At 38.4% G+C, this 27,906-nt stretch overlaps 1 protein-coding gene across 1 annotated transcript in view; it reads left to right on the forward strand.

The window, feature by feature from the left end:
• MED27 (mediator complex subunit 27) overlaps positions 1 to 27,906 on the forward strand; it is a 296,509-nt gene that overhangs the window by 245,927 nt on the left and 22,676 nt on the right. The window contains exons 5-6 of the mRNA XM_037851142.1: positions 1,039 to 1,146; positions 10,634 to 10,675. Coding sequence (XP_037707070.1) covers positions 1,039 to 1,146; positions 10,634 to 10,675 — 150 coding nt within the window. The remainder of the gene's footprint in view (positions 1 to 1,038; positions 1,147 to 10,633; positions 10,676 to 27,906) is intronic.

The following is a 27,906-nucleotide window of genomic DNA, read 5'->3' on the forward strand; positions in this document are numbered from 1 at the left end:
ACTGGCAGCAAGTTGAAGGTGAAGGATCAGGTTTGTTGTTTGAGGCTGAGGCTCCTTTCTTACTGGGGTTTACAGGGTTCTCTTTCAGCTATAATTCTATAATGTCAGAGCCTCATTGGAACAACCCAGACCATGGATCTTGGATTGGTCCTGTGTTGGCTCTGCCTCTGGGATCTCATCTATGAAATACAAAGAAGAGAGTCAGTGAAGTATTAGAAGAGTTATGCAAGCTCTTTAAAAGAAAAGTGCTATTTCTATTCTTGTTGCTGATCCTATTCCAACAAACACAGCAGGTTACTTTTTCCCTGGCATATATGAAACTGCACTTTTTTGAGTTTTGTTTTGTTTTGTTTTTTTAAATCCATAATACATGCTTATGTTCTGAGAGATTAAAAGGCTTTACTGTATTTCCAGGATTATGTTTATTTTTCAAAGATAAAATGCAGCTACTTTCCTTTTACCTCCAAATTTTATTTGGTATTGCTTCTCCAGTTTATACCAGCTTTTATGAATGTATAGTTCAACCAGAGGGTTTTTTCTGTTGCCTGTCTTGTACTTTCTATCTTTTTGCATATTCTATGGGTGTATGTAGGGCCATGACATAACATGAAAACAAACATGCTCACTAAATCCTAAAATGCCAGAATTGTAGGATACCTTTTGAAGAAGGTAATCTTAAGACAGAAAAAAAAACTGGAAATTTTACTTTATCTAGCAGATAGTAAACATGTGAAATTATCCTGAGAGTTTATAAGGCAAAAATATAAATGAATTCAGGGTATTTAGATGAGTGGGGACCTACTACGTCATTAAGTGATTACAGTAAGAACTTGCCATTGTTGAGAGATGTTCTTAAATATTTTGGAATGATAACACAAGGGACAGCCATAATGACTTCCTCAAAATGTTGTTTGTTGCATTTCTCAGAAACAGGATGAATAGATGATCTTTTTTTTCTTCATAATAGTCTTACCCAACTTTGTGTGATTTGCATGTTCAGATATTGGCTCTCATGTTTTCATGCATGTATTTTGACAGGTGACCTTGGGGAAAGTGTTGAAAGTGATTGTTGTCATGCGGAGCCTATTTATTGATCGAACAATAGTAAAGGGGTATAATGAAAATGTCTACACAGAAGACGGCAAGGTAAGCATTCTGGAGTCTTTTGTTTTTTCTTTATTTCCTGTATCCCAGAAAAAAAATGTCATAAAGCCCCAAATAAATGGCATTAAAAACTAGCAATCATAGCTGAAATGATCAATAAGAATGGATATGTCAGTATGAAGATGAACACTTTACAAAAAAAAAAAAATTTCATTCTCTCTGCTTGCATTTTGCATCAAACATCTACTTTTTCCTCTAAGCCTAATGCCCTTAGTTGAATTTCTGATTTATCACCTTAGACCCAGTTGCCTCATTAAATGTGTCTTCTGAGAAAACGGAATTTTTTTCTTTTTTCTTTTTTTTTGGCCAAGACAAGCAGCACATCAATAGCCTAGGGTTCAGCATTTTACTTTTACTAGGACCATAAGGAATATACTACTTAGTTTGACATACAACATGATGACAGTCTTTTTTCCATGATACTCAAAAGTAGCCCTTAGGAAGTTGCTTATCCACAGTAGCACATACGGAATAGCTGCTACTGAAAAAAGATAAGTTATTTCCATGGGTGATTTGTTTCATGGAAAGTTCACCCATGTTCACCCCTAATTTCTTTTGGCTGCACATGCTCCACATGGCTCTGTAGAGATCATTGAAGGATGCTAATAGGAGCTGACAGCCTTCATTTGTGTTTCTTCCAGAGCATAATGAGCATTCTGCCTGAGATACCCACCCAGGCTCACCCTGGTCATTTCCCAGCTCTGAGCCTCAATGTCCCCTACTCTCAGGAGCTTTCCCTTCTCCTGATGAATCCCATTAAAATTTAAAAGTTGTTAGTACTAGCACTCACCACCCAAAGGCCACATTATAATGAGCATAGAATATTCTTCAGAAAAAGGTGATAAATGTGGCTGAGCACATAACAATCTTACGTATGAGGTGTAACCCATAAAGAGATGAGACTTGTATTTTGAACAAGTACAGCATTTAGACATTCTACATGTGTGTAACCTAAATGGGAAGTTACCCTTACTCCCAGGACTCTACCAAGTTCTCTCAAATGTCCCCATCATTCTTTGAGGGGAGATTTTTTTTTTTCCTTTTTGGAAGACCCAAAATGTCTGTGGAGCAAGTGTAGAAAATAATGTGGATAATCAAGGCATGATCTGTGTGTATATGATTCATAAACTCTGAAGGCAGTTCCAAAAGAGAAATTCCACTGTTTATCAGCAGCAGAAGCAACACTAGAATAATGTATAAGTTACCAAGGAGACCCTGGGCTCGTGTTCATTTAAAGGATTGGTTCTTGGTTTTTTCAAAGTTTACAACTTTGTAGTTACACCTGGTATAAAACAGCCCTTGCTCTCAAAGGACTTACAAGTGAATTGGGAAGATAAAAAATAAATGCATAAAAAGTTAAATGACAGGATCATGGAATACCAAATTCAGGATGCAAATGAAGCATATTCTGAATTTGGTTTATAAGAAAGAACTGCTATTTTACCTACTTTGCATGGTCTCTTTAGCATTATATTTATTTAATTGAATGCCCCTTACTGAAAGTGTCCAAATAATACATGTAAATCACCTAGCACTTTGTCACCTAGTAAATACTCAGTAAATGATAATTGACATTATATTTATTTTGCATTTAAAACAAGAGAATTTGAAGATAATCTCGTATGTACACTTATAAAATTTCTCTCTAGTTACCCTCTTCAGCTGCTTTAGGTAGTTCCTTCTTTTCCATTTACCCCTTGACTCCCAGTTTCCCCAGGGTTCTCTTCTCCCTCTGCCCATTCCCCTGGCCATTCTTATCCATTCCGATGGTTTCACATATAACCCACACAGGGATTACTCATTCTGTTTCTAGATCAGACATCTCTGAGTTCCACACCTGAATTTGCAATGGACCCCCCTTCTCAGTTCAGCATATCTACAACTAAGCTCATTATATTGCTCCCTAAACTTGATTTTCCACCTCTGTTCCTTATCTTGGTTAATTGTACCACCACCTAGTTGCTCCAGCCTTCCTTTCCCTGATCTCCCATAACCAGTTTGGCAGTGGGTTCTTCCTCTTAAATGTCTCTCAAATTGGGCCCCTTCTGTCCATCTTCAGTCCTTTCAGAGTCTCATTATTTCTCAACTGAATAACTGCATTAGCCTTCTCTCTTCTGATCTCCACTCTTACTTCCCTCCCACAGTCCGTCCTTCACTTAGCTTCCAGAGCAATCTTCCTAAAATACACATCGAAGCATATGATCCTCTTGCTTTTCACCATCTCCCCATTGCCCAGAGTCAGCCCTTCCCAAGGTAGGATATTAATAGGCACAAAGCAGTCCATGGTCACAAAAGTTTGAGAAACGCTGGGTTAGAAAAAGTTCAATAGGTTTCTTTCCTGCAGAAATTCTTAGAACCTTTAGTTTGCTTATATGCCTTATGGATCTCCAGGAGAGTTGTATAGTAGGCAACACCTTCCTAAATTATTTGACCACTAAATTCTTTTTTTCTTCCTTTAATCTTGGAGCATATTGTAAACTTCTGGAAACTGATTTATAGAACAAAATCCAAACTCCTTAATAAAGCATATAAATGCTTCATGATCTGGCTCCTGCTTTCCTTTTTGACCTCATCTGCTGTCATTCTCTGTATACAACTCATCTTACTATCCAGCCTTATGTGCTTGCTCCTTGTGGTTCCCAAAACGTGCCAAACTCTTTCATGCATTTTCACATTCTGTGCCCTTTGTCTAGTATGGTTTCCCCTCTTACTCTACCTTACAAACTCCTACTCTTCCTTTAACGCTTGACTTAAATGTCATCTTCCTTCTCATCCTGTTCCCATTTTCCCAGGGGCTCTTGTATGAGCACTGTACTTAAGAGCATAGCCTCTGGACCATGGCAGGTAGGTTTGCCTCTACTTACAGTACAAATTATCATCGTCTTTATTAATTCATCTGTGGAATTTTGAACAATGTATTATTAGTACTAACATTGCATCATGATTATTCATTTACATATCTATCTTACAATTAATAAGTATACTAACATACTAACATTTATTGTCTGATAAGTATCATGCTAAGGCAGACTTTGCCTACAGTGGTAGTTGAATCCTCTAACAATTTCATGGCATAAGTACTGCCATTATACTCATTTTACACATAAGAGAACTGAGACCTAGAATGGTTAAGTAATTTGCCCACAGTCACACAGAGCCAAATCTGAAACCCCCATCTGCACATCCTATTACTCTTTGTATCCCTAGAATGCACCTCAGTACCTGAAACAAAGTAGAAGCCCTATAAGGTAAAGGAGTGGGTAGTGAATAAATCTAAAACACACAATTGGGACATAAAAAAGTTTTAACTGGAGTAGAAAAGTGGAGAACCAAAAATTAAAGGTGGGAACTAAAAGCAGCAGCAAGGAATGAAGTCATAAATCAATCAAAGAATAAAGGACATTCACACACACATTTTCCAATCAGAGGTTACCATGGGTTCTCTGTTTATCAGAAAAATAATGGATGTGTTGGGAAACCTGAGTTCTGTGATTCTTATCATAAATGTGGTGCTACAGGAATCCTCTTGTTCCCTTTTACAACTACATACATTGGCCTAAGTAGGGAGCAGGGACCCAAAAACTGAAAATAGCAATACTGGGAGGACTAAGTCTGTTGTTATTTTAAAAGTTCATTAACTACATTTGGTAGAGAAGTTTTCAAATAACTGCTCTGCCCAGAATTTAATCCTAGCTGATTTGATTAGCCCCATCTTTTTTTCAGTGCACTTTCCAAAAGATAAAAATAAAACCATGCAGACATTATTAGTGTTCTGTCTTGAATACTGATACTAGTATTTGTGTATTTTTATATATTTATATACATATATAAGCATTAGTGCAGTTAATGTGTCAAAATTTCTGGCACATGCCAAATAAAATGTAACATTTAGAGGGAGCCTTTGGAGCCTAAGGTGTGGTCTACAAGACCAAATTGTGGCTTACAGTTTTGCTGTTTTAAAGATGCAGCCCTGTATTTGCTGAGTTGGTGCCTGAGCGGTTGCTTGGGGGTGTTTTGCTGCAGTCTTCTAGCACACAGCCACTGATATGGTAGATGTGGCTTGGAAAGCCTTGCAGGGATCACTAGGGTCTATACTTCTGCTATGCGATTGTCTCCTCCAAATCCAAAGCAACCAGCACACTCTGAAAGGTTTAACTGTTGTTCCTACACTGGTGGTTCAGTGCTACTCCCAGTTTCTAGACATGGTGGGTTTTTCCTCCATCAGAATCCCAGTAAGGCTATCACTTTGCAATAACAACCAGCACCACTATCCTTACCATCCAGTCTCTTTACCTATGATGCATCTTTTTGATACCAAGCACCAGTAGTCTGATTCCTCTAATAAAAAATAAAAGTGCTTTTAAGACTTGTCGACCCGCTATTCTTTGTAATCAGGGACTAGCAAAGAACCATGACTCAGCATGTTAAAAGGCAGGGTTTAAGATGAATAGCTGGCCATTGTCCTGATTTTATGCCAAACTAACTGAAAAACTTTAAGTGTCTCAGTTGAATTTATCTTAGGTTATGTTAATGCTATAGCTTCATTAATTACCCTGTATCAATAAAAAGGCAGCTTTTAGCCTCCTAGGGTAAGAGAGAAAAAGAAATGGTGGTATCAAAGGAAACCTTCAAAGACAGTGAGAGACGTCTCCAGGGTAATTTCTGATCCCTGCATTTCTTTCCACTTCAAAGTGGTGTGTGTGTGTGTGTGTGTGTGTGTGTGTGTGTGTGTGTTTGGGTCGAAGGGGTTGGTGGAAGCTTGAATCTGATTTCTCTAATAAGTGTTGGCATCAGCCCTGTTTGATATTAGATGCAGGGAACATTTTGATTTGTTATAGCCTTTGAAATTGTTCAGACGACCTTCAGAAAAATGGCCTCTTGTTACTTATGGGGGAGAAAGGTGAAAGCTGGGGGAAGGGGACTCCAGTTTAATTCATATGCAGAGGATGCCCTGAAATTGTGCTTTCAGCAGTTTTTCAGTAACAAATGTATGTCCTGATTGAAAGTGAAAAGTTGAAGAATAATAGACCAGTAATGCTGCATTCTTTGGTAAGACTTGTTCACTTTTTTATTCTCCAAGGGAGGGTGGGCAGTCTTAAATAGATGACCAAATAGAAGTTCATGATTTTGAAAACTTGGGTAACTATGGAGAAATCCATTGCCATTGCTGATTTGTAGCCTTCTTCCCATACTGACATGTTTATTACCTGTTGACTTAGCAAGATGAGCTACTAAATAAAGGTTTTACAAGTTGAAATCCCTGTGAGACCTATGAGTTTTGTTTAGAATTGTCAGTTTTGTTATAATTCATTGTACTGATTTTTGAAATCAAGTAAAAACTGGTAACTTTCTGATAAGCTGCTAAAATTTTAACTTGCTTCTAAATGAATTTGAACAGCATTGATTGTCACAACAAAGGCCTCAAAGCAGATTTGTAATGTTGAACTTTGAAAGAGTACCCCTGGCTGAGCATTCCTTCTGAATTCTAGCTGAAAGGCAGTCTTCCTCCAAGGTTAAGAACTGGGCCTCTGGAGACAAACCTGGTTTCTAATTCTCCACCACATACAAACTTTGTGACCCTTGGACATGTTGTTCAGTTTCTCTGAGCCTCAGTTTCCTCATCTGTGAATTGGAAATAATTTTATCATCCTCATGCTATTGTTGGGAGGATTTAAAAAGATAATAGGGGTAAAGTGCAGGCCAAATACATAGTAATCAGTAAATGATATCTGCTCTTACTGGTTGTGATGAGGTGGTTATGGTGATGATCATTGTCATGGTTAGAATTAGTTTGCCTACTGATGTCAGTTCATTCTGATTTATCTTTTTGGTGAGTAAATTTGTCACTATTTTCACTATTTCTTCCTGTGCATTCAGAGGTCGTTTGAAGTCTTGATGTTTGTCCTGAGAGCAGATGTATCTATGTTAAAGCAGTTGGTCTTCTGTGGGGTTTGTTTCCAGTTCATTTGAGAGTAGACCAAATTCCCCAGCTCTAAAATACTAATTCCAATCCCCAGAGATCAGGAAGATGCTCCTAAAAAGACCATAACATGGACTTTTCCAGTTTTAAATATTTCCAATGCTTGCCCAGAATCTACTAAAGGGTACTTCACTTTCTTTTTCCTGACTCTGTAGTTCAGAATAATTTCTCATTCATTAAGCTGAAGGCTTGCAGCTTCCAGCTCCTTTTTTAATTTTGCAGCCAGCAAAAATCGGTAGCCATGCCCGCCTTTGCAGCAGATAAGCCGAAGCTAATAAATATTCACTTGGACCAGTCCTGCTCACTGAAATGAATTTCTGAAGTCTTCCTGGCCCTAAGGAGAAGAAGGGCATTGACTCCAGAATGCTCTTTTAAATGGCTTTCTTTGGCATAAATGTAGCAGAAAATTAAGTACAAACCACCTGCTGTGTGTTCACCACAAAAGGGGGAAACCCATTGTTACTGGATCTCTTTCTTACCAATTTGCACCAGGTAAATAAACTATGTTGTCTAAAATCCATCTGTCCCAGATGGTAGGAACTATTCCCTAGAGTACTGAATAAAATATTTAAACTATTTTTCAAAAAGAGCAACTTCATCACTTTGAATAGGCATGTTTGTCTTAAGAATCCTCAATTAGGTTGGAGAGTCCATCTCTTAAGTTCATGCATATTTCTCTCTAGGTAATTTTTTAAATAAAACATTTTGCTGTTGGGTTTCTTCCCCTTTTAAACAAAAATTATAACTTTTCAGTATATATGCAGATTCTTTTCTGGCTTTTTTGTTTTGGTTTGTTTGGGTTTTTGTTGGTTGGTTGGTTGGTTGGATTGTTTTTGTTTTTGTTTTTGTAGCTCTGTGTTTGTGTCTTGGACTGCCTATGTATGATGTTGACGGACAGGAAAAATAAACAGTGGAGAATTTCAGAAGAAACAGCTGTGGGCTTAAAATGAAAGGAGAACTAGATCGGTTCCAAGTTCAGACGTTGATATTACTCTTCATAAAATTTGGACTTAAAATCTTTGGCATCTCACTGTTGTCTCGGCAATGATTTGGTAGGACTAAAAGATGCAAAAACTCATTTATCCTGCAACCACTGAACAATCTTTAAATGCTTCATTTTTTTAAGCCCTAGGCTAAACTGCTGCACCAAGAAGGTAATATGTATCTGACTTATCCTTCCAAACATAACCACCTCCCCAACAGTAGTTTTCTTCTATTGAAATAATAAAGTAGGGAAATAATTTCGTGTGTTTCTTTTGAGATTTCCTTTAGAGTTATCTGGAAGTAACATGTCAATCCCCGCCTCTCCCCATTGTTAGCCTGTCAAATTAAAGGTCTAATGCTTAAAGATTTCTAAAATTCTTATTCCCATTAGCTGATTTAAGTTGGGATTAGTGCTGTGAAAATTGACACCACCTTTCTGAAGGGCAGTTTGGCCAGAGTAAAAGCAGGCCTGTTAGGAGGCTTTTGTGGAAATCCAGGAAAGAGATGGTGCTAGCAGTGGGGATAGAAAGAAGTAGATTGATTTGCGGTACATTTTCCAGGTGGAATGAATGAATGTTTGGGCAATCAAAAGCTCTTGCTTTACTTACACTGGACTTGGGTTAACAAAACCTCCACCCTCTCCAGCAGGAGCACTGCAGAAGTCTAGTGGCTTCCTCATCATCATCTTAACTTTCTCTACTGTTGTAAAGATTTCAAACTCTGTAAAATATACATGAAACTAATTTTGAACAGGAAGAAGCAGGGGAGAACTGAATTTGTGCCTTTCACGGCTCAACTTTAATTTCTAAGGAATTTTTCAGAAAGCCAAGTTTTAGTGCTTCCCTCAGAATAGAAACAAAACGTTGAAGTGTCCCATGTCAAATAAAGCACTTCACTTCCTATTTTCTTAGAAGAGTCTTCCCATTTGATTGCTTCTCATGCTCCCTGGTACTCCAAAATAAATAACAAAGCATGCAAGTTTAAACAGTCATGCCTCAGGTTTCCACTGGCCAACCCCCAAGGCAGATTTCAAGAGGCCCATTGACCAGGTGTCTCAATTTGCTCAAATCTAGAACTCGTATATGAAAGTTGACTTTTTGGCACCCATGGGATACACTATCCTTTTATGTGCACTATCCTTGAGTTATCTCCCACTGTACTGAGGGGTAATTTTTTTTTCCTGTACTTGTTCCAAACTATTGAAACATGATGATTAGGCATTAATTTAGTTTATTATACAATCCTTTAAAACCAAAATGGCTTTAGTTATAATGAGTCACTTAAGTACTCTCTGTGCAATTGAGTATGACCAAAGGAGGGCTGGACTGGATTTACTCAAGCTCTACTCACATTTCATCTCTCAGACCTTCAGTTTCCTCATTTGTGAATCAGAGGTTCCTGACCTAACTAAGGCATCATAGCACAGGGAGCATTGCTAAAAAATAAACAAACCAAAAAAAAAGCTAAATAAAGAAAGGAATAGATTCTTGGGCCCACTCCAAAGCTACTAATTCAGATGCTCCAGGATAGAGACCAAGAATCTGTATATTTTTAAAGAAAAAAAAAAAAAAAATTCCCCTCAGTAACTTCAGATGCCCAGGTAGCCTCAAGCACCACCAGACAAGATCATCTGGATGAGCGCGCTCTCTAGATAATCTTAGGCTATTTAATGGTTCCAAACTACTGTGTTGTCATTTGTAAAGTAAAGTTGCTAACTTTACAGCTGGAACACGAGAGTACATGTAGAGGTCCTAGTGCAGTGCCTGGCTTGAAACATATGCTTAATAGATAGGAGCTACTAGTATTCCCCACCCCAGCAAGGACCTACAGATGCCTACAATGTGCCTGGGACATGGGAGGCAGTGGGGAGTAAGATAAGCTGTCTGCCCTCACAGAGCTTAATGTTCCTGTGGGCAAGATAGATACTAAACAGACAAACAAGGAAATAATAGAGTTTTGGGTAGTTTTAAGTGCTGTGATATTAAAAATTTTCAAAAAAGTAAAGAGAATCAAAAACTGGAGGTATTGGGAATAATATTTTAGATAGGGTAGCTGAGAAATGCCTCTCTGATAAAGTGACATGTGAGCTAAAGTAGTCTAGGAGGAACCATGTGAAGGTTTGTGGGAAAAGCATTCCAGGCAAAGGGCACAGCAAATGCAAAGGTCTTGAGGCAGAATTGACCTTGGCATGTTGAGGAATGCAAGAGTGCAGTAGGAATCAAGATTAGAAAAGTGAGTGGGATTCAGCTTACAGAGGTTTAGGAAACAAGTGCCTCAAGTCGACTTCCCTATCTTCATTTAGTTTCTTTAAATCACCTACAGTTTGACATAGAGGAAATTCAAGCAGGAGATTTAAGATCCTTTTCAACCCTGAGATTCTGTTTTTCTGTAATCAGAATGTTTTTTTTTCAGCTTAGTTAAGTGTAACAGTAATTACAACATCATTTCTTGAAGTCCAAAATTCTGAAGTCAATACTGATTATATTTTTATCTCTTACCCCCTAGCTTGATATATGGTCCAAATCTAACTATCAAGTGTTCCAGAAGGTAAGTCTTACTTTTTGCTTCTCACTCAAGAAACATTAAGGAAAATATGAATGCTTTGTGGTATAAACATTGCTCTCATATTATAAGCCTTTTAAAAAGTGAAAAAAGCCAGACTCAAAAGACTACTCACTGTATACTTTGGATGGATTATATGGTGTGTGAACATATCTCAATAAAATTGCGTTAAAAAAAAAAGGACTACTCACTGTATGGTTCCGTTTATATGACATTCTGAAGAAGACAAAACCTTAGAAACAGAAATCAGTGGTTGCCAGGGACTGGAGGTGTGGGCAGAGGATTGACTACAAAGGGGGCACAAGGGAACGTATTGGGGTGATAAAAATATTCTGTATCTTAAGTGTAATGGTAATTACACACTATGTATGCTTGTTAAAGCTCACAGAACTATATATACTTAGAAGGGGTGAATATTACTGTAGATAAGTCATGCCTCAATAAACCTGATTTAAAAAAAAAATCGTAGGCTTTGGTGTTGCTCCAAGCACAACCCACAAATTTTAAAACTTGGTATCTCAGAGCACTAGTGGTCTGAGAAGGCACCTTAGAGATGGGCTGAAGGAGGCCACTTGCTAGGCTGGCCCTGCCTAATCTTTTCCCCACCCTGCCACTCCCACTTTAACCATTATATGTATTTTTCATATATTGGTCTTCTCATAAGCTACTGTTTGGGAAATGTTAGAAAAAATTGAAGTGTGAGTAGGAAAAAAAATCCGTTTCCCACAGCTCCCAATGGTGGAAAGTTCCCCTTCCCTGGACTAGCTCAACACCTGTAGCTTATGAGGGTTTCTATCACCCCAGCATACTCAGGGCCAGCTCCCCACCATGGCAAGGCAACGGCTAGTTTCCTTTTTTTTTTTACATCCTCTGTCTCTGCTTTTGTTCAGTGGTGAAAACAATAAAGAGTTTGGTTGAAATTTCATTGATTCCCTCATCAAGTACAATAACAATTATTTATGGAGTCCCTCTATCATGTGCTAGGCACTATGCTAGGTGCCAGGGACACAGATGAAAGCTGGATAGACAAGGAAGGATAATAAAGGAGTAAATATGTTAGAAACTCCAGGTTGTACTAGTGGACTGTGACCAAGAACAACAGGAGGGGCCTCCTTGAGATTAGGATTGTCAGAGGAAGCCTTTATAAGGTAAAATTTAAAATGAGGCTGGAAGACTGAGAAGGAGCCAGCAATGTAAAACTCATGGAAAATGATTTCCAGGTTATGGAAATAGCAGTCCAGAAACCTAGTGTTGAGGAAGGGTTTGGCATGTTCTGAGAACTGATGGCAGCAATATGACTGGAGCACGCAACGGGCAAGGACAGAATGAAGAGAAGGTGGATAGCAGGGTGCAGGCTCCATTAATGAATTGGGATTTTCTTCTTGATTTAGTGAGAAACCATTGAAGGGAGTGAAGCAGAAGATGGACATGATTTTGAAAGCTTGGCCCAAGTTATTCCAACATTGAGTAATACGTAGTTGTGTCCAAGATTTACCATGTAGATAAGAGAGCATAGAGCCTTTTTTTTTTTAACATACAAAAATTGAATTTTATTTTTACTTCAGACCCTTTGACATTCTTAAAAAATTAATAATGGCCTTTAAGTTTCTTTTGCAAATTTAATAGTAGCGTCTATATACCAAGACATGTCATCTGCAAAAAAGTTTCATTATTTCCCAAGTTTTCTGCTTTTTCTTTCCACTGTTTAACTTATTACCCTACATAAGTCCACCACTGTATCTATACCTAATGGAATTTATGAGAAAAGACAATCTATTATTGGTCTCTATTTAGGGTAAAGCAATAAGTCTTTTGATATTTCATAAAATATAAGGTGGATTGATGAGGACAGAAATACTTCTAGTGTCCCCAATTTTAGTAGGAAAGAATTCAGCACACTTTTAAAGTTATGAAATTAGCTGAAAAGTTTTCATATATACATGCTCCAGAACATAATTTTTCCAAAATTAATCTCAAGGACTGGATTCCCACATCTGGCCCATCATAATAGCATTGCCTACGGGCCCTGTATATTTTGGGATTACTTCTTTGATTATTTCAGTGTGTTCTGACTGATACTCCCTAAAGGGCCATTAGTGAGGGGCAGTGGGACTTATCTGGACCTCTGTTTGACTCAGTGAACTACTGTGTGCAGGACCCTGTTACCCACTGATAAATATTGTTACTGAGATGAAGTACTGTTCCCTCTAAGATTGAAAAACAAAGCAAATATATCTGTTCCTACCCTTCAGAAATTTAATCACTGGCTTAAAAATTTCCATCACTGATCAATTAGAGGCAACCACAGAGCATATTCATTTACCCTAGAAGACTCCAAAATCACAGGCTTCACATTTTATCCCTACACCAGTAGCATTTTCCACACTGATCTCCATTACTCAGCCACCAAATATCCAATAATTTGCCCAATCCCCTCAAACACTGCCCTTCACAGATACCATAACTTATGATCTCAACCTCCCAAATTTTGGAACAAATTATTTCCCCTGAGTTTATATTAAATACATTGTCCATCACAAAATTTCTGGATCTCACCCAAGGAGTATTATCCTCCTCATCAAGACTTTTCCCTCTTGCATCATGTTTTTATGACTTTCCCATCTTATTTCATGTTTTCGTGGTTATTCCTAAATTGAGTATTTTTTAGCACACTAAGGTTTGTTTTTCACTGAATGATAGGGCACAGTAATTACAGACTTAGTGTTTCATTGCTATGTAGTCCACTTATTTTGCTTAAAGGATAAATTACAAATTAAGGCATTCCTACATTGAGTATACAGAATTCCTCACATGTGATTTCTCTGGCTTGCTTATCAATTAAAGTGGTAGATGAGGACTCTCCATTAGATTTTTGAGTTCTATCATATATCAGACCATCCACTAAGGGCCTTGCTACAAGGGTAACATTGGTACAGATTCTCTCCTGTATGAATTTCCTTAAGTTAACTGAAATAGCATGGATAGCTAATGGCACTACCATATAGATTACAAACAATACTTCTTAAGTACTTGGGTTCTCTGGTGTGTTTAAAGGGTAAAGCTATGTCTGAATTCTCTTCCATATTCAAAATATGTGTAGCATGAGTTCTCTCATTTCATCTAAGGTCAGAATATTGACTGAAAGTTTTCCCACATTGATGACATTTATACAGTTTCAATCAAGTTTGAATAATTCATGTTGTCTAAATTTAGAAAAACTAAGGTTTTCCTACATAGATTACATTCTTATGGTTTCTGTCCATTGTGTGTTCTCTCATGTTGCCTGAGGGCAAAACTTTGAGTGAAAGATTTCCCACATAGATGACATTCCTAGGATTTCACTCCAGTGTGAGTTCCCTCTTGTCGTCTAAGACCAGAATATTGACTGTAGGCTCTCCCACGTACATGACATGTATGGGGTTTCTCTCCATAGTGAGTTCTCCCATGTTGTCTGAGATGACAATGTCGACTGAAGGCTTTCCCACATAGATGGCATTCATGAGGTTTCTCTTCCATATGAGTTCTCTCGTGTCATCTAAGATCAAAATATCAACTGAAGGCTTTCCCACATACATGACATTTATGGGGTTTCTCTCCAGTGTGAGCTGTTTCATGTTCTCTTAGGCTAGAACAACAAATGAAGGCTTTCCCACAGGTATGGCATTCATAGGGTTTCTCTCTAGTGTGTGTTCTCTCATGTAGTCTAAGATAACAATATTGATGGAAGGTTTTCCCACAGGTATGGCATTCATAGGGTTTCTCTCCAGTGTGTGTTCTCTCATGTTGTCTAAGATAAGAATATTGACTGAAGGTTTTCCCACAGGTATGGCATTCATAGGCTTTCTCTTCAGTGTGGGTTCTCTCATGTCATATGAGATGATAATATTGACTGAAAGCTTCTCACATGGATGCATTTATGGGTTTTCTCAACAGTGTGTGATCTTTCATGTCACCTAAGACCAGAGTATTGACTGAAGGCTTTCCCACATAGATAACATTCATAGGGTTTCTCTCCACTGTGAGTCTCCTCATGTTGTCTAAGTTGAAAAAAGCTAATGAACGTTTTCCCACATGAAAGGCATTCATATGATTTATCTCTAGTTTCAGTTCCCTTGTATTGTCTGTGGCCAGAGCTTTTCATAAAAGCTTTAGCACTTTGAGGACATTCATATGATTTACTTATAGTGAGAATCTGTTTAAGTTGATTAAAAAATAACTGGTCACTGAGGTCTTTTCCAAATTGTTTGCTTAAATATGGTTTCTTTCTCATGGGAATTAATGCATATAGAGTCACTGTGGATCTGAGAGTTGAATTCTCTTGCAAGTAATTACATTGAAAGGAATTCTTTTGAGTATGAGATATCTGCAATGAAATGATGTTAGAATTGTCTTTCCTGCAGGTAAGTTGCATGAATGTCATTTCCTGCTTTTTTACTGTCTTTTATCCTGCCTGGACTCTGTTTTTTTGGAGAAATCCCATTCCTCTCTCCACACTTCCTCTCCTTGTGCCAACTGAGAAAGCACATCTGATGTGCAGACCCGATATCCTACTGAGACAAGATGATTGGTATTCTCCAGCATCACTTCTCTAAACAGCTTTCTTTGGGATGTGTCTAGCAATGTCCACTCTTCCCAGGTGAAGTCTACAACTACATCTTTAAAAGTCATTAACTCCTGTGGTTGCATTGTCAGTAGCTCAGCTGACAGCTGTCTTTCTCTGGATTCTCACTCAAAATGAGACAAGCAGTAGGTGAGCAAAGCCAGATTCAGTGCTTTGGCGATCCAGTGGATCCAAGATCCCCAGTCCTCGACCTTGAAGAAACTTTATTTCAAGGACTGGATAGTCTTTTGCTGGGCCCAGGCCAGTCCACGTGGGGATCGCCGCACTCCTGGGGAACCCTCTGCACCACTGGTCGAGCAAGCGACCCACCCCCGCCCACTGAGGGGAGGCCCACAGGAATGGTGAACTCATGTTGGAGAGCTATGGTCGCCATCACCATCCTGCGGCCATTGCAGCCACTTTGTGTGCCCCAGGCTGCAACTGAGCCTTTTTTTTTTTTTTTTTAGTGAAATTCACATGACATAAAATTAACCATTTTAAAGTGAACAATTCAGTAGCATTTAGTATATTCACAATATTGAGCAATGACCACCTCTATCTAGTTCTAAAACATTTTCATCATCACAAAAGGAAACCCGGAGGCGGGGCAAGATGGCAGACTGGTGAGCTGTATGTTTTAGTTACTCCTCCAGGAAAGTAGGTAAAAAGCCAGGAACTGCGTGGACTGGACACCACAGAGCAATCTGTCTTTGGGCATACTTCATACAACACTCATGAAAACGTGGAACTGCTGAGATCAGCGAAATCTGTAAGTTTTTGCGGCCAGGGGACCCGCGCCCCTCCCTGCCAGGCTCAGTCCCGGGGGAGGAGGGGCTGTCAGCTCCAGGAAGGAGAAGGGAGAATTGCAGTGGCTGCTCTCATCGGAAACTCATTCTACTGATTCAAACTCCAACCATAGATAGACTGAGGCCAGACACCAGAGACTCTGAGAGCAGCCAGCCCAGCAGAGAGGAGACGGGCATAGAAGGAAAACAACACGAGAAGCTCCAAAGTAAAAGCAGAGGATTTTTGGAGTTCTGGTGAACACAGAAAGGGGAAGGGCGGAGATCAGGCCTTGAGGCGCATATGCAAATCCCGAAGCAAGGCTGATCTCTCTGCCCAGGGCACCTTTCCTTAATGGCCCTGGTTGCTTTGTCTATTAGCATTTCAATAACCCATTAGATCTCTGAGGAGGGCCGTTTTTTTTTTTTTTTTTTTTTTTTTTTTTTTTTTTTTTTTTTTTTTTTTTTTTTTTAAATCCTTTTTGCTTTTTCTAAAACAATTACTCTAAGAAGCTCAATACAGAAAGCTTCAAAGAATTGAAATTTGGGCACGTCAAGTCAAGAGCAGAAATAAGAGAGCTCTGAGACAAAAGGCAATAATCCAGTGGCTGAGAAAATTCACTAAACAACACAACTTCCCAAGAAAAGGGGGGTGTCCGCTCACAGCCACCATCCTGGTGGACAGGAAACACTCCTGCCCATCGCCAGCCCCATAGCCCAGAGCTGCCCCAGACAACCCAGTGTGACGGAAGTGCTTCAAATAACAGGCACACACCACAAAACTGGGCGTGGACATTAGCCTTCCCTGCAACCTCAGCTGAATGTCCCAGAGCTGGGAAGGGGGAGCAGTGTGAATTAACAGAGCCCCATTCAGCCATCATTTGAGCAGACTGGGAGCCTCCCAACACAGCCCAGCAGCCCAGAACTGCCCTGGGGGGACGGCACTCACCTGTGACATAGCACAGTCATCCCTCAACAGAGGACCCGGGGTGCACAGCCTGGAAGAGGGGCCCACTTGCAAGTCTCAGGAGCCATATGCCAATACCAAAGACTGGTGGGTCAGTGGCAGAGACAAACTGTGGCAGGACTGAACTGAAGGATTAGACTATTGCAGTAGCTTTAAAACTCTAGGATCATCAGGGAGATTTGATTGTTAGGGCCACCCCCCCTCCCCGACTGCCCAGAAACACGCCCCACATACAGGGCAGGCAACACCAACTACACACGCAAGCTTGGGACACCAATTGGGCCCCACAAGACTCACTCCCCCACTCACCAAAAAGGCTAAGCAGGGGAGATCTGGCTTGTGGAGAACAGGTGGCTCGTGGACGCCACCTGCTGGTTAGTTAGAGAAAGTGTACTCCACGAAGCTGTAGATCTGATAAATTAGAGATAAGGACTTCAACTGGTCTACAAACCCTAAAAGAACCCTATCAAGGACAGCAAATGCCACGAGGCCAAAAACAACAGAAAATTATAAAGCATATGAAAAAACCAGACGATATGGATAACCCAAGCCCAAGCACCCAAATCAAAAGACCAGAAGAGACACACCTAGAGCAGCTACTCAAAGAACTAAAGATGAACAATGAGACCCTAGTACGGGATATGAAGGAAATCAAGAAGACCCTAGAAGAGCATAAAGAAGACATTGCAAGACTAAATAAAAAAATGGATGATCTTATGGAAATTAAAGAAACTGTTGACCAAATTAAAAAGATTCTGGACACTCATAGTACAAGACTAGAGGAAGTTGAACAACGAATCAGTGACCTGGAAGATGACAGAATGGAAAATGAAAGCATAAAGAAAGAATGGGGAAAAAAATTGAAAAACTCGAAATGGACCTCAGGGATATGATAGATAATATGAAGCGTCCGAATATAAGACTCATTGGTGTCCCAGAAGGGGAAGAAAAGGGTAAAGGTCTAGGAAGAGTATTCAAAGAAATTGTTGGGGAAAACTTCCCAAATCTTCTAAACAACATAAATACACAAATCATAAATGCTCAGCGAACTCCAAATAGAATAAATCCAAAAAAACCCACTCCGAGACATATACTGATCACACTGTCAAACATAGAAGAGAAGGAGCAAGTTCTGAAAGCAGCAAGAGAAAAGCAATTCACCACATACAAAGGAAACAGCATAAGACTAAGTAGTGACTACTCAGCAGCCACCATGGAGGCGAGAAGGCAATGGCACGATATATTTAAAATTCTGAGAGAGAGGAATTTCCAGCCAAGAATACTTTATCCAGCAAAGCTCTCCTTCAAATTTGAGGGAGAGCTTAAATTTTTCACAGACAAAGAAATGCTGAGAGAATTTGCTAACAAGAGACCTGCCCTACTGGAGATACTAAAGGGAGCCCTACAGACAGAGAAACAAATACAGGACAGAGAGACTTGGAGAAAGGTTCAGTACTAAAGAGATTCGGTATGGGTACAATAAAGGATATTAATAGAGAGAGGGAAAAATATGGCAAACATAATCCAAAGGATAAGATGGCCGATTCAAGAAATGCCTTCACGGTTTTAACGTTGAATGTAAATGGATTAAACTCCCCAATTAAAAGATATAGATTCGCAGAATGGATCAAAAAAAATGAACCATCAATATGTTGCATACAAGAGACTCATCTTAGACACAGGGACACAAAGAAATTGAAAGTGAAAGGATGGAAAAAAATATTTCATGCAAGCTACAGCCAAAAGAAAGCAGGTGTAGCAATATTAATCTCAGATAAAATAGACTTCAAAGGCAGGGATGTTTTGAGAGACAAAGAAGGCCACTACATACTAATAAAAGGGGCAATTCAGCAAGAAGAAATAACAATCGTAAATGTCTATGCACCCAATCAAGGTGCCACAAAATACATGAGAGAAACATTGGCAAAACTAAAGGAAGCAATTGATGTTTCCACAATAATTGTGGGAGACTTCAACACATCACTTTCTCCTATAGATAGATCAACCAGACAGAAGACCAATAAGGAAATTGAAAACCTAAACAATCTGATAAATGAATTAGATTTAACAGACATCTACAGGACATTACATCCCAAATCACCAGGATACACATACTTTTCTAGTGCTCACGGAACTTTCTCCAGAATAGATCATATGCTGGGACATAAAACAAGCCTCAATAAATTTAAAAAGATTGAAATTATTCAAAGCACATTCTCTGACCACAATGGAATACAATTAGAAGTCAATAACCATCAGAGACTTAGAAAATTCACAAATACCTGGAGGTTAAACAACACACTCCTAAACAATCAGTGGGTAAAAGAAGAAATAGCAAGAGAAATTGCTAAATATATAGAGACGAATGAAAATGAGAACACAACATACCAAAACCTATGGGATGCAGCAAAAGCAGTGCTAAGGGGGAAATTTATAGCACTAAACGCATATATTAAAAAGGAAGAAAGAGCCAAAATCAAAGAACTAATGGATCAACTGAAGAAGCTAGAAAATGAACAGCAAACCAATCCTAAACCAAGTAGAAGAAAAGAAATAACAAGGATTAAAGCAGAAATAAATGACATAGAGAACAAAAAAACAATAGAAAGGATAAATATCACCAAAAGTTGGTTCTTTGAGAAGATCAACAAGATTGACAAGCCCCTAGCTAGACTGACAAAATCAAAAAGAGAGAAGACCCATATAAACAAAATAATGAATGAAAAAGGTGACATAACTGCAGATCCTGAAGAAATTAAAAAAATTATAAGAGGATATTATGAACAACTGTATGGCAACAAACTGGATAATGTAGAAGAAATGGACAATTTCCTGGAAACATATGAACAACCTAGACTGACCAGAGAAGAAATAGAAGACCTCAACCAACCCATCACAAGCAAAGAGATCCAATCAGTCATCAAAAATCTTCCCACAAATAAATGCCCAGGGCCAGATGGCTTCACAGGGGAATTCTACCAAACTTTCCAGAAAGAACTGACACCAATCTTACTCAAACTCTTTCAAAACATTGAAAAAAATGGAACACTACCTAACTCATTTTATGAAGCTAACATCAATCTAATACCAAAACCAGGCAAAGATGCTACAAAAAAGGAAAACTACCGGCCAATCTCCCTAATGAATATAGATGCAAAAATCCTCAACAAAATACTTGCAAATCGAATCCAAAGACACATTAAAAAAATCATACACCATGACCAAGTGGGGTTCATTCCAGGCATGCAAGGATGGTTCAACATCAGAAAAACAATCAATGTATTACAACACATTAAAAACTCGAAAGGGAAAAATCAATTGATCATCTCAATAGATGCTGAAAAAGCATTTGACAAAATCCAACATCCCTTTTTGATAAAAACACTTCAAAAGGTAGGAATTGAAGGAAACTTCCTCAACATGATAAAGAGCATATATGAAAAACCCACAGCCAGCATAGTACTCAATGGTGAGAGACTGAAAGCCTTCCCTCTAAGATCAGGAACAAGACAAGGATGCCCGCTGTCACCACTGTTATTCAACATTGTGCTGGAAGTGCTAGCCAGGGCAATCCGGCAAGACAAAGAAATAAAAGGCATCCAAATTGGAAAAGAAGAAGTAAAACTGTCATTGTTTGCAGATGATATGATCTTATATCTAGAAAACCCTGAGAAATCAACGATACACCTACTAGAGCTAATAAACAAATTTAGCAAAGTAGCGGGATACAAGATTAATGCACATAAGTCAGTAATGTTTCTATATGCTAGAAATGAACAAACTGAAGAGACACTCAAGAAAAAGATACCATTTTCAATAGCAACTAAAAAAATCAAGTACCTAGGAATCAACTTAACCAAAGATGTAAAAGACCTATACAAAGAAAACTACATAACTCTACTAAAAGAAATAGAAGGGGACCTTAAAAGATGGAAAAATATTCCATGTTCATGGATAGGAAGGCTAAATGTCATTAAGATGTCAATTCTACCCAAACTCATCTACAGATTCAATGCAATCCCAATCAAAATTCCAACAACCTACTTTGCAGACTTGGAAAAGCTAGTTATCAAATTTATTTGGAAAGGGAAGATGCCTCGAATTGCTAAAGACACTCTAAAAAAGAAAAACGAAGTGGGAGGACTTACACTCCCTGACTTTGAAGCTTATTATAAAGCCACAGTTGCCAAGACAGCATGGTACTGGCACAAAGATAGACATATAGATCAATGGAATCGAATTGAGAATTCAGAGATAGACCCTCAGATCTATGGCCGACTGATCTTTGATAAGGCCCCCAAAGTCACCGAACTGAGCCATAATGGTCTTTTCAACAAATGGGGCTGGGAGAGTTGGATATCCATATCCAAAAGAATGAAAGAGGACCCCTACCTCACCCCCTACACAAAAATTAACTCAAAATGGACCAAAGATCTCAATATAAAAGAAAGTACCATAAAACTCCTAGAAGATAATGTAGGAAAACATCTTCAAGACCTTGTATTAGGAGGCCACTTCCTAGACTTTACACCCAAAGCACAAGCAACAAAAGAGAAAATAGATAAATGGGAACTCCTCAAGCTTAGAAGTTTCTGCACCTCAAAGGAATTTCTCAAAAAGGTAAAGAGGCAGCCAACTCAATGGGAAAAAATTTTTGGAAACCATGTATCTGACAAAAGACTGATATCTTGCATATACAAAGAAATTCTACAACTCAATGACAATAGTACAGACAGCCCAATTATAAAATGGGCAAAAGATATGAAAAGACAGTTCTCTGAAGAGGAAATACAAATGACCAAGAAACACATGAAAAAATGTTCAGCTTCACTAGCTATTAGAGAGATGCAAATTAAGACCACAATGAGATACCATCTAACACCGGTTAGAATGGCTGCCATTAAACAAACAGGAAACTACAAATGCTGGAGGGGATGTGGAGAAATTGGAACTCTTATTCATTGTTGGTGGGACTGTATAATGGTTCAGCCACTCTGGAAGTCAGTCTGGCAGTTCCTTAGAAAACTAGATATAGAGCTACCATTCGATCCAGCGATTGCACTCCTCGGTATATACCCGGAAGATCGGAAAGCAGTGACACGAACAGATATCTGCACGCCAATGTTCATAGCAGCATTATTCACAATTGCCAAGAGATGGAAACAATCCAAATGTCCTTCAACAGATGAGTGGATAAATAAAATGTGGTATATACACACGATGGAATACTACGCGGCAGTAAGAAGGAACGATCTGGTGAAACATATGACAACATGGATGAACCTTGAAGACATAATGCTGAGCGAAATAAGCCAGGCACAAAAAGAGAAATATTATATGCTACCACTAATGTGAACTTTGAAAAATGTAAAACAAATGGTTTATAATGTAGAATGTAGGGGAACTAGCAGTAGAGAGCAATTAAGGAAGGGGGAACAATAATCCAGGAAGAACAGATAAGCTATTTAACGTTCTGGGGATGCCCAGAAATGACTATGGTCTGTTAATTTCTGATGGTTGTAGTAGGAACAAGTTCACTGAAATGTTGCTATATTATGTAACTTTCTTGGGGTAAAGTAGGAACATGTTGGAAGTTAAGCAGTTATCTTAGGTTAGTTGTCTTTTTCTTACTCCCTTGCTATGGTCTCTTTGAAATGCTCTTTTACTGTATGTTTGTTTTCTTTTTAACTTTTTTTTTTCCATACAGGTGATTTGAAAAAAGAAGGGAAAGTTAAAAAAAAAAAAAAAAAAAAAAAAAAAAAGAAAAAAAAAAAAACAGGGGAAAAAAAAAAAAAAAAAAAGATGTAGTGCCCCCTTGAGGAGCCTGTGGAGAATGCAGGGGTATTCGCCTACCCCACCTCCATGGTTGCTAACATGACCACAGACATAGGGGACTGGTGGTTTGATGGGTTGAGCCCTCTACCATAAGTTTTACCCTTGGGAAGACGGTTGCTGCAAAGGAGAGGCTAGGCCTCCCTGTATTTGTGCCTAAGAGTCTCCTCCTGAATGCTTCTTTGTTGCTCAGATGTGGCCCTCTCTCTCTGGCTAAGCCAACTTGAAAGGTGAAATCACTGCCCTCCCCCCTACGTGGGATCAGACACCCAGGGAAGTGAATCTCCCTGGCAACGTGGAATATGACTCCCAGGGAGGAATGTAGACCTGGCACCGTGGGACGGAGAACATCTTCTTGACCAAAAGGGGGATGTGAAAGGAAATGAAATAAGCTTCAGTGGCAGAGAGATTCCAAAAGGAGCCGAGAGGTCACTCTGGTGGGCACTCTTATGCACACTTTAGACAACCCTTTTTAGGTTCTAAAGAATTGGGGTAGCTGGTGGTGGATACCTGAAACTATCAAACTACAACCCAGAACCCATGAATCTCGAAGACAGTTGTATAAAAATGTAGCTTATGAGGGGTGACAATGGGATTGGGAAAGCCATAAGGACCAAACACCACTTTGTCTAGTTTATGGATGGATGAGTAGAAAAGTAGGGGAAGGAAACAAACAGACAAAGGTACCCAGTGTTCTTTTTTACTTCAATTGCTCTTTTTCACTCTAATTATTATTCTTGTTATTTTTGTGTGTGTGCTAATGAAGGTGTCAGGGATTGATTTAGGTGATGAATGTACAACTATGTAATGGTACTGTAAACAATCGAAAGTACAATTTGTTTTGTATGACTGCGTGGTATGTGAATATATCTCAATAAAATGATGATTTAAAAAAAAAAAAAAAAAAAAAAAAAAAAAAGAACATTAATCATTTAAACAAGGTCACAAGCAACAAAGGCCAATGAGGGTTCAAAGTTTACAGGTCCAGGCATTTATCAGGTAGAAATAGGCTACATTTCAATACTTTGTAAAATATCCTTCTATGAAAAAGCTATCAGTTATTGTATAGCCTGGTAGAACTTTGGTTATTCCAGCGACCAAAATGAATGATGACAATGAATCAAGAAACCCTTTATGAGTTTATATTTGCAAGACCACCATGGTTGGAACATACGTTTTTGATTTCTATAAGGATATGATTATTGTGTGGGAATGTCTTCCTTCCCCTGGCTAAAGCAAAGTATATATCAAAATTGCATCCATTTCTGATGAGCAGATTAGGAGCAATTGGTTAAGGCAATCACAGAGCTGGAATCACTAAATGTCATGCAAATCATGGTTTTCTACTGACTTTTGTGATAAATTTTAAATTACTTTTATGGGAGAAGTATAAAATAGAATGCTTTTTGTACTATAAATTCTATTTTATTCTGTAAAATAATAGAACTATATAACAGAATGGTTTATATATAGTTGGTTTAATTGCATTAACTTTGTTGTTCGTCATTTGATGGTATTTTAAAAATTAGTAATACATATTGCACTTCTAATCTAAGCTTTATATTGGGCATTTTCTTTATTTGCTGGTAGCTCCAGATATGCCCTTTCCCCATTCATTTGAAATCTTGGTTTTCAGAAGGCTCAAAGTTTTCAAGTTCAGAAAAGAAGCAAATGCTCCACTTCCCAGTGTGTATGACATTGCATTTAAACAGAGAAGAGCCCTTTAATCTCTGAGTTTACTTTGTAACAGCTTTATTGAGATATATTTCACATAACATATGATGTCACCCATTTAAAGTGCATAATACAGTGATTTTTAGTGTATTTGCAGAATTGTGCAACCATCACCACAATCAATTTTAGAATAGTTCATTGCCCTCAAAAGAAACCCCATATCCACTAGAAGTCACTCGCCATTTTCCCCCAAACACCTCAGCCCTACAACAATCACTAATCTGCTTTCTGTGTCTATAGATTTGCCTGGGCTGGACATGTCATGTAAACAGAATAATGCAGTATATGGTCTTTGTCACTGATTTCTTCAACTTTGTATAATGCTTTCAATGTTCACCCATGTTGTAGCATGTATCAGTCCTTCATTCCTTTCTATGGCTGAATAATAAATAGTTGATTGTATGGATTAAAAAAAAAAAAAAAAAAAAAAAAAAAAAAAGGAAACCCATACCCATTAAGCAGTGAACTTTTGTATCAAGGGGGCATACTATACTGGCCCTTTCTCTAATGGCATTTAATTTACATCAGTTTACTTTCTATCTTGAACTCCTTTACAGTGATAAGGTTAAGCAGAGAACAGATACCTAGGGTTAGGGCAAATAGTATGAGGCTAAAAACCACAAATTTAGGGAGCCTAAATAAGTGTTTAAAATTCATGGATGTAATGACAACTGAATGCATTATGCCGCCCTGGATTGGCTCTTGAAACAGGAAGAGGATACTAATGGAAAAACTGGTGAAATCAAAATATAATCTGGGGTTTAGTTATAGTAATGAGTATATTCGTTTCTTAGTTGTGACAAATATGCCATGGTAATGTAAGATGTTAGCAGCAGGCAAAACTGGAAGTGGAATCTACAGAACTTTCTGTACTATCTTTGCAACTTTTCTATAAATCTAAAACTATTCCAAAATAAAAAGTTTATTTAAAAAAGAAAATCATGGTCTTGCCTCTTCTAACACTTCTTTACCCAGCTGAGCTACCTAGAAATATAATGGAGAAAATAGCCTCCCTCCCCGCCTCTAGAAGAGGAAAGAAGTATGTAGTCACGTATAGGTTTTAGTGCAGGAAACTACATTTTTAATCTTAGCATTCTTATCTAAGTGACCATACCAGAAGTATTTACTTTTTTAGCATGCATAAAGTCTTGGTCTTAAATGCTAACTTTTTCCATACTGGCTGTTCTTATAATTTTTTCCTGAAGCAGCTGCTTGAAAAGCATTCTAAGGAGAAAGAACACCTCTCCTTATCTGTATCTTATCTCATCATTTGCTTTAATAGTGAGGAACATTAAAACAGTTGCTGGCAGCTGTTTTTTAACCAGTTCTTATCTTAATGTCCTCTGTGCTATTCAGTGGACATTTTCCTGGCTCCACAAAAGGCAGGTGATGGACTTCATGAGGGCAGTGAGCACTGCAGACCCAGGACCTGGTATTTTAACAATGGTCCAATTTCCATTCAGATAACCTTTATTAGGGAGGGGCTTGCACATGCTTGCCTTTGCATATATAAATAACTCTGTGTAGTATTAACTATTTTTTAATGCAAGTGGAAAGTTTATTAGGAAGTTGTAAAATGTGTGAAACACAGAGTTGGTGAAGCATAGATTTGGAGAAACAGTGCTATATATTTTTTTATCCCCCTAAAAATAACCTGCCAAGCACTCTTTGTATTTGCTTAAAACTGCAAATGTGAAGCAATGTTTAAAATTTGATATTAGTCTTGTTAGAGAGATTTAGGAGCACCTGCCAATTCCTTCTTTGTGGTTTACATAATATATTTGAAGCAGTAACTCAAAAAACATAAATTGATGAACTCGAAAGAATGAGAAATTTTACCTCAACTGTTGAGTGGCATATTGTCTGTATTTGTGTAGAACCTTTTTTGAGATTGCTTTATCATCCCTACCTTTACCTATTTTTAACTAAATGGACTTGACCTCTGGTATTGACCTGTACTTGAATAAAGAACAGCAGTTTAGGGACAGGTTAGAGTGTCTTTCAAATTAGAACTAAAGGCAGATAACATTGAAGTCCTTTTCTTTTTTCAGAGGCAGGTAAGAATTAGTGGAATAAAGAACCCTCTCTCTTCTCTACCAAAACATTTTTCTTTTTGCCGTCAAATTAGGGAATATATGAAAAAATAGTGTACTACAGAACTAAGCTTAATCCTTTATCAATAAAACTTTCACCATTGTCACTTGGACAGGGTTTGAGATTTTGTGGAAAAGTCTGTTTTCATATCCTTGTATTTGCAAAAGGTGTTGGTAGAGATGCTGAGGCCTACGTAGTACAGAATATGAGGAGGAATGACTATAATGTGCTTATTTTCACTGTATTAATCTCAGTCGGTGTTGGTGGTCAGAGGGCAGACATTCCCATTCTGCAGCCAGAGTGTGCACCAAAGGCTGAGCTGGGACCCTTTGTCCGTTGCAGATTCTGAAGGCCTGGTGCAATTTGTGGTATGATATTTAGCATTTCAAACTCAAAATGCCAAAAGAGAAGAATGAGGTAGCAACATTTCTAAACTCTGCTTTTTAGTAACAGCTATTTCTCAGAATTCTATTTTCTTCCTGTCCACCCACTTAAATTTTGGATGTCCTGATTGAAGTTGCTTATATAGCACTTCCCAGAAAGATACTGTTTTAGAGTACAGTTTTAAATGTTCCCTGATGCCTATCTGCTTGCTTAGATGGTAGTTAAGCATATTGGTCAGTAGTAGGGTTAGTTACCAGCATTATCCGGAGAAGCTCAACCCAAAACAATAGTATAAAATGCATTGGGAGATTATAATGATGTGGAAAAGGAGTTCCTTTGTCTTCAATATGAGAGAATGTTTCACCCAGAAATAGTTACCCTAATCAAGGATGGTACATACTGTAATTGGACCCTACCTCTGAGCTGGGAGTACTTGGCTACCAGCATCTGCCTGCATTAATATCATTGGAGGAATTCTCTCTCTGCGTTCTCCTAGGACTTTTCTTTGACATTCTTTATGTGCTTGCAGTTACTATGTACTGTATGTGTTTTCCTGTCCAAAAGTAACAGCAGCAACCACAGCAAAAAGAAGGCCTGCTAGGAAGGTGGGGAGCTCTTGAAGTCTTTCCCCTCAATGTAACAAAGGGAGGAGGTAGCGAAGAGGGGACTGTTTTGCAGAGCTAAGCTAAGCTTACAATTGCTTTTTTATTTCTGGAAAATGATATCAGGAGCTAAGAGAAAGGATGCACACACTGTCAAATTCTCCTCGGGCCAGTGCCTGACTCCCTGGGTTAAAAACAGATCACCTGAGGTCCTATAGCAA

This window comes from Choloepus didactylus, chromosome 10 (assembly GCF_015220235.1).
Source record: "Choloepus didactylus isolate mChoDid1 chromosome 10, mChoDid1.pri, whole genome shotgun sequence".
NCBI lineage: Eukaryota > Metazoa > Chordata > Mammalia > Pilosa > Megalonychidae > Choloepus > Choloepus didactylus.